This window comes from Lactuca serriola, chromosome 8 (assembly GCF_051521515.1).
Source record: "Lactuca serriola cultivar US96UC23 chromosome 8, Lser_US96UC23_V15, whole genome shotgun sequence".
NCBI classification, from domain to species: domain Eukaryota; kingdom Viridiplantae; phylum Streptophyta; class Magnoliopsida; order Asterales; family Asteraceae; genus Lactuca; species Lactuca serriola.
In genome coordinates, this window is record NC_136415.1 from 134,527,600 (window position 1) to 134,538,545 (window position 10,946).

Here is a 10,946-nt window from a genome sequence, read left to right on the forward strand (position 1 = left end):
TTATAACACTAAATATAGTAAATGCGAAAGAGTCCCCCAAAATGGTTGAGCCGCTCCTGCAGGAACGACACTGATTGGACAAACACCGCACCGAGCCTCATTGAATATAAAAGGTAAACTCAATAAATATAACTAAACAAAATCAAGTGTATGATGATTACCGAGTTTTGTTTAGTCTTATGTTTATTTTTTCTCAAGACCCTCGTTAGGTTGAAATTTGAAAGATTCGATCATGATACAACTTCGTTTAAAATATTTAACTCACAAGTTATTACTAGCATGCCATTATTTATAAATTTTCTTAGTAAACTATGTAAGTATGACCATTATATTTATTATGTAATTGCTTTAATAAAACTTTAAAAAGCTCTTGAAACAAATTTTATTAACCAAACAAAGGCTATGAGTTTATGATGAATAATTGTTAGGTATTCCACTTCAACCCCTTATCAAAAAAATTGTCGAGCAATTAAACTGAGCTTGAATTCACCAACAAATCCATGATCATCGGATTGAACCTGAACTCATATCAATTAGATTGTACGTGAAAAAAGAAGTAAATACAACGAGTCAACGACTCTAGTGTCAACCGTCAACAATTACAAAAGCAACTCAATATTGGGCCGGCTTAACATGTTGAAAGGACGTTAATTCTATATTTGGGCCGATCTCAGTCAGTCCATGAACAGGCCCAACAAACACAAACCCTTCTCTCTTTCGAATTTATATCTAAACCCTACACTTGCTTCATTTCTTCTCGCGGCTATCCATTGCAGCCAGAATCCTACGCCGCCTTCTGTCGTCTCGATTTACAGGTTCAAACCTTTCATTTTCATCTCCAATTTCAATCCGATTTGTTGTTTATAGATTCACTACCATCAGCTTCTTTGAATTGCGTGGTTATAATTTTGAGCTTTATCGTTGCCTCCTTGATTTATAAATCGTGGCTATTAGGGTTGCAGTTTTACTCGATGTTTGCTTGTTTTAAGCTCAATCCTTCTGTTTTTATTATCAACTTTCCCTTGTTAATCATTTTGACTTTAGATGTGTTTGCTCTCTTCCATTCTTAATGAAACTGGGACGCGGTCTCTTCGCCGATGGTTTTAAAACCATATAATTGTTCTGTTCACATCGTTGTGTCGATGAATCTAATTTTTAAAACAAGCTTACAAATCTCAATACACCATCTACTTTTTCTGTCACATAATTCCTTATAACGTTTGCTCACAAATCCGAAGTGGCCATTATCATCTGTAACAAATGAAACTTTTCTCAATCGCCATTCATTTTTGTTGATTCCTTCAGGTAAGCAATGGCAGTTCCCAAGCTTGATAAGAAGATTGTGAAGAAGCGTGTGAAGAAGTTCAAGAGGCCCCACAGTGACTGGAAGATATGCGTCAAGGTATATTTTTCAATCGAACCTTACTCTGTTCTTCCATAGTTATACCACCTTACTAACAACCTGAACTTTCTTCAGGAAAACTGGAGAAGACCAAAGGGTATTGACTCCAGAGTCAGGCGAAAGTTCAAAGGTGTCACTCTTATGCCCAACATTGGATACGGATCAGACAAGAAGACTCGCCATTTTCTCCCAAATGGATTCAAGAAGTTCGTTGTTCACAATGCCAAAGAGTTGGAAGTCCTCATGATGCACAACAGGTAATAATAAATAATAATAATAATTTATAATATCTGTGTTCCTTTAAGCATTAATTTGTATATACATATTTAATTGTTGATATGTGTGTTTTTTAATAGGACCTATTGTGCTGAAATTGCACACAATGTGTCTACACGCAAAAGGAAGGAGATTGTTGAGCGTGCAGCACAGTTGGATGTTGTTGTTACCAACAAATTGGCAAGGTTGCGCAGCCAGGAAGACGAGTAAGCTTAAAAATTCAAATGTTATTTTTCATTTTGATGTTCAAGACTTTGTTTTGTTTAATTTTGTACGCCTGTAGTTTTGTTATCAAGACTTTTAAAGATTGGGTTTTTAGTGAAAGGAATTTTGTGAACGAGAGTACTAATTGCATCTTGGATTGTTGCATTTATGTTTTTTTATGTTACTTTTGTTTGTGTTTGAGTAATAAGTTTTTACAATCTTAATCACACCATATGACAGAATCTTAGTCATGAAATAAGCAAATCACTTTATACCATTGGGTAAGTTTGTGTAGTTTTTTTCTTAAAAATATATCTATATTCTTCAATTAACTCCAAATACTTAAATTCAAAACTTATAAAATCAAAAAAACTACATATTACTATGGTTAAACACGAGGGCAATGTTTGAAATGAAATTTCAAAATTTCAATTTCCTATTTTGGTATATTTAATACACTATATTTGTTGTGAAATTGTTGACCCCATTTTTGTACTAAAATTATTTTGGGTTGAAATTCTCCATGTGTTCTTAATGGGTATATAGTTTTCTTTGAGTTCAATATTTTTTTTCAAGAGTATATGGACAAATTGCTCGATAAGTTTGGTGATTGGCTGATAGGTTAGTTGATACTAGAATTTGGTAAAAGTTCGAGAAACTAAATAATATGTAAAATGATAAAAAATATTCACATATATAATTAAAAACTAATTGCATTGTAGAAATTAATTCTGAGACCAAGTGTTGTTTTTCAAAAAAGAATTTAGCGATGTCGATATTTGATGTATAAAAACTGACGACTTTGTTGCACTTATGCAGACAGTCTTGTGTTTTTTTGCCTATTTGTTTTTGGTCATATCTTCTTATAAGTCAAAGCTGTTTCTTTTTTGTTATACCTTTTACTTTATGTGTTAACTACAAATGATTTAATTATATTTTGTATCGCTTTGGAAATGCTAGCATACATAGTACATGACAATTCACAGTGTACATTGTGTAAACATAATATTTTCATCATTATCATTTTAAGACTTGTCCATACAGAGATTTCGTTAAAACTTAAAAATATAGTTACAATAATGTAAATGTGAAAAACTTCCGACACTTGCACAGATAATTTGTAGACTTGTCGTGGATTCATGAAGTTATCATCATTGACGTTAATACCATTTAGATGAATATTGCTCCAATTTTAGTTAATGAAAAGTTATTATATGCTTATCAAACTAAAATAAGAAAGCGAAATAACCTAAAACATTAAAACCTACACTCCGAAATGTTCGAGTAACAATTACGATTATAAGATACTTAGACGAAGGTTTGTTGATTAATTAATTACCTTCATGTTTCTCAATCAACAATCCACACATACAAATAAATATGATGATATTCATTTCTCTTTAGCCCTATAGGGTTGAGATCCCTTGCTAGCTATATATTTATCTCACTCTTGTTTGTAGCCCTAACCGCTTTCTAATGAAAAACTAACTTTTCTCTCTTTCAAATATTACTATTGTTCAACCATCACAGTATCAGAGCTTAGATTTGAATGATTTTGTATCGTAGCTGTTTGTTTGATGTTGTCCGTCTGCCATTGTTCTTCGTCTGCAACTTCCACTAGTTCGATTTATGCTGGTTTGATATCTAGTTTATTGATTTGATGCTTCCGCTGGTTTGTTGTTGTTCTTGTTCTCTAATTGCTTCTCGATTATTGTTGCTGTTATCGTTGTGGTTGCCAATCTGTTGCCAACATGACTTGAAAAGATGATTCCCTTTAGTCAATCAACACTCGATTAGATGGGAAAAATTACATGTATTAGAGCTATGTTATGAAAAACTTCCTTCATGGAAAGAATATGTAGGGATATGTCACTGGGATTATAGCTAAACCTTTAGTGCCTTAAGCTAAGAATTTCGATTTGTTGGTTGATACTTGGGAAACTAATAACTCCGAGGTTATTACTTGGATTCAAGGTTGTAGAACTCGGTCGACCCCCTTGAGCATGCTTAAGACTGATATTCGACAGTTTGTGTCTACCCAACGTTACAGTATCCTCTCAAAGCTTTAGTATACCACGTAGAGACGAGAGTTTGAGATGGAGATTCAGACGAGGGAGGAGAGACAAGCTCCGGTGCAGCCACAACCTGCAGGAAAGCGGTTCAAGCCCGCTGTTTCACGATCTGGAGGTCAGAGGAGTCGTACTTGTGGCAAGTGCGGGAAGACGTATGAGGGCATTTGTCGGTCAACTTACGGGTGCCACAAATGTGGCAAGGAGGGGCATTTTGTGAGGGAATGTCGTCAGCAGGCCCTAGTATCGAGCACTAGGATTTGCTACCATTGTGATTAGGTGGTCCATGTGAAGGTCCAGTGTCCTTTGCTTGCTGCTAGGCCCGTGCAGGCATCAACCCGACTACTTTGAGGATTACAGATGGACGTCAGGGGAGATCTGAGGCCTTGAAGGCCAGGGGTCGTGCTTTTTAGCTCAAAGAAGAGGAGGCTAGGGTGACGTCTGACGTCGTTACTGGTATGATTCCATCTATTTTTATGTCAAAGTTATTTTATTGTATGCTTATGATTGTATTTCTGCTAGGTACTTTCTTAATGAACTCCTTGCCTGCTCTTGTGCTTTTTTACTCGGGTGCGAGTCGGTTCTTTGTGTCTCAATCCATCATTAAGAGTTTTGATACGTCTTTTAGAGAGTTGTAGTGCCTGTTACGAGTTTCCCATCACCAACGAGCATAGAGTTTCTACATCGAGCGTTTTTTTGGGATTGTATCTTGGAGATATTCGGGGTGTCTTACCCGATCGATTAGATTCCTATCCATATTGGGGATGTATATGTCATAGTAGGGATGGATTGGTTGAGCAGATTTGGTGCCATGATAGACCGTGAGGAGCAGTGAGTTGTGGTTCGAACCCCAAGTAGGGCAGAACTGACTATTTATGGCAAGGGTACCATGGTTGGATCAACCTTGTGTTATGCTGTAAGGGCTAAACAGTATCTAAAACAAGTGTGTCTAGGTTATCTCACGTATGTGGTTGACATTCCGGCGGAGAAAGGGGTTTCAGTTAGGGATATACCTGTAGTCAGAAAGTTTCCATATGTATTTTTGGAGGAATTACCCGACATGCCTCCCATGAGGCAAATGTAGTTCAGGATCTATATGATTCTAGGTGCAGTGTCGATTGCTAAGGCACCATACCGATTAGCACCACAAGAGATGCAAGAATTGTCCTCTCAGCTTCAGGAGATGTTAGGCAAGCAGTTTATCAGACCATGCAGTTCGCCGTGGGGAGCATCGATTTTGTTTGTGTATAAGAAGGATGGTTCAAATCGGATGTGCAATGATTACTGGAAGCTGGATAATTGATGATGAATAACCGTTACCCACTTCCATGGTTTGATGATCTTTTTGATCAACTGCATGGTGCATCTTGGTTCTCCAAAATCGATTTGAGGTCAGGGTATCATCAGATGAGAGTTATGGAGGAAGACGTGGTGAAGACATCACTCCGAACTTGTTATGGTCATTACGAGTTCGTGATGATGTCATTTGGGCCCGCCAATGCACCAATGACATTTATGGATTTGATGAATCAGGTATGTAGGCCAATGCTTAATCATTCGCTCATTGTTTTCATTGATGCTATCCTGGTCTATTCCAAGACCAGGGAGCAGCACGAGGAGCACCTTCGAGAGCTACAGGGAGTTTTGAGGAGGGAGAGGCTTTATGCCAAGTTCTCAAAATGTGAGTTTTGGTTACGAGAGGTCCAATTCTTGGGACACATCGTTAACCAAAACGGGATTATGGTCGAACCAACTAAGATTGAGACATTTAGGCAATGGGAGGTCCCGAAGTGTCCTTCGGAGATCAGGAGTTTTCTGGGTTTAGTAGGGCATTATTGGAGGGTTATTTAGGATTTCTCCAAGGTTTTTGTACCTCTCACTCGTTTGACGAGGAAGGGCGTGGATTTTCTCTTGGGGCTTGAGCAGTAGGTTGCGTTCGAGACGTTGAGACAAAAATTATGTAACCGCTATTTTGACCCTTCCTGAGGGGGGGGGGGGACGCAGAGGATTTTGTGGTTTATTGTGATTCTTTTATCACTGGTTTGGGGGCAGTACTCATGCAACAAGGGAGAGTTATTGCGTATGCTTCTGGGCAATTGTAGCCGCACGACGTTTGGTATCCGACGTATGATCTGGAGTTGGAGCGGTGGTTTTTGCCCTCAAGATTTGATGACACTATTTATATGGGGTTCGATATACCATCTACACGGATCACAAGAGTATGAGATATATTATGGATCATCCGAATCAGAATATGAGGCAGCGTAGATGGCTTGACGTGGTCAAGGATTATGACTGCGATATTCTTTATCACTCGGGGAAAGCGAATTGGTCGTTCATGCTTTGAGCTGCAAGTCGGCTAGAACTTCTATTGGGGGCTTATGTATGAGGATTTTTATCGATTCAGGAAGGCATAGGTTGGGGGAGTCAAGAAGGAAAACTGGAAGCAGGAGAGAATCAGGGGTGAGATTGACAATTTTTCTACCGATAGCCGCAGATTGTTGACTCGATGCGGTCGGGTTTGGATTCCAGATTTTGGTGGGGTCAGGCAGACTGTGATTGAAGATGTTCATATGTCCAGATTTTCGATACACCCTGGAGCCACAAAAATGTATCGATATTTAAGACTTAGCTATTGGTGGATTGTAACGCCCATGATTTCATACCAAGTACACCAAAAAAAAAATTCATTTATCATTTAAAAGTTTACTATAGTTTTGGTGTACATTAGTAATCTATAAATACCAGTAGTTATCACAAGGGTCATACTGGCCTCAAGTATAGGATCGAGCAGGACGTCATGATAATATACCTGCAAAACAAATCATCATAACAACATAAGCCTCACGACTTAGTGAATAACAACTACTACAACATAATCAGATAAATCATATAAATCACATTGTAACTTATTTCTCACTTATGTAATAATTAATTTATATAATTTGTGGTATTATCAAAATCAACCTCTTAGTAATATTTTATCACTCCTCATAATCTATCTCTAAATCAGTAATCTATTTCTCTGTCAATAACCTATCTCTCAATCGTGATCACTTTCTCGATTAAGGATCTTTCTCTTTCTCTTTCACTTTCTCTCTCTCTCTTTCTCTCTCAATATATATATATATATATATATATATATATATATATATATATATATATATCTTCTTTCTTTCTTTCTTTCTTTCTTTCTTTCTCTCTCTCTCTCTCTCACATACACACACACACACATTTACAATTAATCTATCAATTAAAATTTATCTCTCAATTAATAATGTGTCTCTCATTTGAAGATCTAATTCTTATCAATGATCTGAATAGAATATATTTCTCGATAATGATCTAACTCATATGGATAATTTCTCAACCAAATAAATTATTTAATCTAATATATTTCTCAATTATAATCTATATCACCAATCAGAATTAATCTTTCGATCAAATATTTATCTCCCAGAGTATTTGATTTCTCTAGTATCAATTAATTTCTGTTTAACAATCAATCATATAAATCATGTAATGTATAACAAAAATAACACAATAATAGATGTTAGAGTAGTGTTACTCACCTAGCTAGTTAGCAGAATAATTCCAGTATCGGATTCAATCCTTCGTTGCTTATCAGCTCGTCATGTGGTAGTACGTAATCATTAAATAACAAGTTTCTCAAAACTTTTCACAATTCATTACTAGCTACCCTCCGAGACATCTTGTCACTAAACGAATCAAATCTCATAATTTAATCATACTTGTCATTAAATAATGGGTATTTCTCGAATTTTAGGGTTTATAACACTTACAGTCTCGACAAAATCTTTAATCGTAAGATTTACTCACTGGTCTTACTAGCGGGTTTGTAACAGCACCATATCACGGATACCCGTAATACACTCCGTTTATCAAATCTTATAAATAATATAATATCAAAATTACTAATTAACATGGTAATATATACCTTAACGAATCTCGTACTCAACCCCGTATCTCTTGTATAGTGGTATAACTCCTTCGGTACAATGTATCGTATACGATTCCTGGCAGCACCTCGATCAAACACATATAAAGCTTACAGATGACTAAAAAAACACCCATTTTTATACTCTGGGGCGTCTTACGTCATGAGCATGATGATCTCACGTTGTGAGATGCGTCCAGACCCGATTCTGCCACGTGTCGTACCCTATCGTCACGTGTCTCGGTGATTCATCGTTTCTCATGTCGTAAGGGATCATTTCTCAGGCCGTGAGGGTCAAATTGTCACGTCCTAACAATATATATTGACGTCGTGATGGTCAAAATTTAACCATTGACTTGACTTTCGTTGACTTTCTCAAAATAGCAACGTACTTTTGTCTAAACTTTAAACAACCATAAATTTCTCATATGAACTCTATGTTCAACGATCTTTATATCTACAAAAACCTCTAAAAAATCCCTACAACGTTACTTAATTATCTTTTTCTAATTAATATTTACCAAATTGAAGTAACTCCATGCTCTATTTCTCTTGCTCGCCGTATATCATTGTATATCTTTTAAAGCGATACCTGGTTATGAAAGATATGTATTACATGGTTGTGCATGAAAAGAGAGATATCATGGTATGTGGAGAGGTGTTTGACCTGTCGGAGAGGCCACATGTCAAGTGTTAGCCTTTAGAGGTTCGTATGTGGAAAAAAGGAACATATCACCATGGATTTTATCACCAAGTTACCCAGGACGGATAAAGGATTAGATGCGATTTGGATCATTGTGGACCGTCTGACCAAGAGTGTCCACTTCTTGGCTATTCGGGAGAGTTCATTGGCCAAGAAATTAGCCGATGTGCATGTGTGAGAGATCATCGCTCGACATGGTGTTCCACTCTCCATTGTATCGGATCAGGATGTTCGGTTCACTTCTCGTTTTTGGTAGAGGTTCCACGAGAAACTAGGTATAATATTGCACTTTAGCACCGTTTATCATCTGCAGACTAATGGCCAGAGCGAGCGGACCATCCAACCGCTTGAGGATATGTTGAGAGTATGTGTTATTGATTTCGGTGGGAGTTGGGACTCCTACTTACCCCTGGCTAAGTTTTCATGCAATAACAACTACCACTCTAGTATTGGTGCGCTGCATTTTGAGCTTCTTTATGGAAGGAAGTGTCGTACACCAGTCTGTTGGGGGGAGTTCGGTGACAAGGTCATGGGAAAGACCGAGGCAGTCCTTCAGACGACAGGGCTTATCTAGCAAATCAGGAAGAGGTTGCAGACAGTTCAGAGTCGTCAGAAGAGTTATGCTGACAGACAACGATCCGAGTTTGAGTTCCAGGTCAGCGATATTGTTTTACTAAAGGTATCACCCTGAAAAGGGTGTAATACACTTCAGGAAGAGGGGCAAGTTGGGGCCCCGATTTATCAGGTCGTTTTGAGTAGTTGCTAGGTAGTCAGGATGGCCTATCGATTAGACCTGCCTGAGGAGCTCAGTCATATTCACAACACCTTCCATGTTTCTCAGTTATGGAAGTGTGTAGCTGATAATTCAACAGTGATTCCATTAGACGATATTTAGTTCGATGAGTGCCTGAACTATGCTGAGAGGCCAATAACAATTTTAGACAGGAAGACGAAGGACTTGCGCAACAGGGTGATGCCTTTGGTCAAGGTTTAGTGGCAGCGTCAGAAAGGCTCTGAATGGACTTGGGAGCCCAAGACAAAGATGAAGGAGCCTTATCCAAAGTAGTTTGCATCGGCGGACTTCGAGGACGAAGCCTGATTCAAGTGGGAGAGAGTTGTAACACTCGTTTTCCAAGTATTTTCATTCATGGACCAAAGTTTAAAATGTTAACATTTTAGTCCTCACACAGAGTGTAAGTTAGACTTACGCATGACGTAACTCATTTAATTGGATGTGAGGAATTATACAAGTATGTTGGGCATACCTTAGGTACGCAAGGCATACTCCCGCAATGCACAAACCTAAAATTTTAAGGTTTGATCCTTATATAGAGGTGTAGGTCTATGTAGTATTGAGCTGGAGTCATAAAAATGAGAGCTTGGTCACTCTCATTAAGCCATGCATGATTTTTTGGAGTCTTGGATGACTTTTGGACATAGGGTTTTTTGACAATCCGAAATTTATATTATGTACAAACAATATCAAGTCAATAGAAGTCAGAACAGCTGCAGTAAATTTTCAGACTTTTTAGTATAAGTTTAAGTATTTCAGGAGTTACACTTAAAGAGATATCAGGAGAGAGGATGCACAAGGGTTTTGTGAAACTCTGTTATTTCAAAACTCCATGATATTAGAGTTCATTGCTTGAGTAAAATGTTTTCTGCCAAAAACCCCAGGGGTATATATATGGTTCTTAGCCATATTTATTCATTTGTTACATTTCCAACTAGAGAAAAGCCAAATTCTCTCTCACGGATCTTCGGACTTTCGTCCCTAAACGTGAGTACTTCTATCTAGGTGTATTATAGAGCTTATTATGTGCTTAATAACTTAGAAATCATATCAAAACAACAAGATTAAAGAGTTTACGGCCCAAGAACATCTTGGACCGTAAACCCTTCTTTAAGGGACAAATGAGTGCCTAGTCCCTTCCTTTTGCAATGAAACTGGCCTAGACTCGTATCCTAATGTATGTAGGACTAGAAAACACCCTAGAAAACCAAGAGTAAGGTGTTCACGGCCCAAGAAGTTCTTGGACCGTGAACTCCAAACAAAAGGGCCAAAGTGTGCTTTAAACTCTCCATAAGCCTTGGACACTAGTCTAGAATCATTCCTAGTTAAATTAGGGACTTGAAATCACCAAAAACACCATCCCCATGAGATATTACGGCCATAATCTCTAAGGGAATTGGTCCCAGGGCCGTGAACTCCTCAAAGGAGTTGAAAGGTGCCCTAATCTCTTCCACGGACTAAGCCATCAAGTAGCAATGCTTCTAAGGGACCTACAAGACTTCAAAACACCAAGTAAACTAAGGCTTAGGAGCTTACGGCCG

At 37.8% G+C, this 10,946-nt stretch overlaps 1 protein-coding gene across 1 annotated transcript; it reads left to right on the forward strand.

The window, feature by feature from the left end:
• The first annotated feature begins 684 nt into the window (after nucleotides 1–684).
• Nucleotides 685–2,020, forward strand: LOC145069151 (large ribosomal subunit protein eL32z-like). Its single transcript, XM_079016114.1, has 4 exons — nucleotides 685–815; nucleotides 1,306–1,402; nucleotides 1,478–1,659; nucleotides 1,759–2,020. Exons 2-4 carry the CDS (start codon nucleotides 1,313–1,315, stop codon nucleotides 1,886–1,888), a joined length of 402 nt encoding a protein of 133 aa, XP_078872240.1. The 5' UTR covers nucleotides 685–815; nucleotides 1,306–1,312; the 3' UTR covers nucleotides 1,889–2,020.
• Nucleotides 2,021–10,946: the final 8,926 nt, after the last annotated feature.

Coding starts and splice junctions, on each gene's coding strand:
- LOC145069151 (XM_079016114.1), top strand. CDS start 1,313: ATGGCAGTTCCCAAGCTTGATAAGAAGATTGTGAAGAAGCGTGTGAAG. Junction 1,403..1,477: donor ACTGGAAGATATGCGTCAAG/GTATATTTTTCA, acceptor AACTTTCTTCAG/GAAAACTGGAGAAGACCAAA. Junction 1,660..1,758: donor GTCCTCATGATGCACAACAG/GTAATAATAAAT, acceptor GTTTTTTAATAG/GACCTATTGTGCTGAAATTG.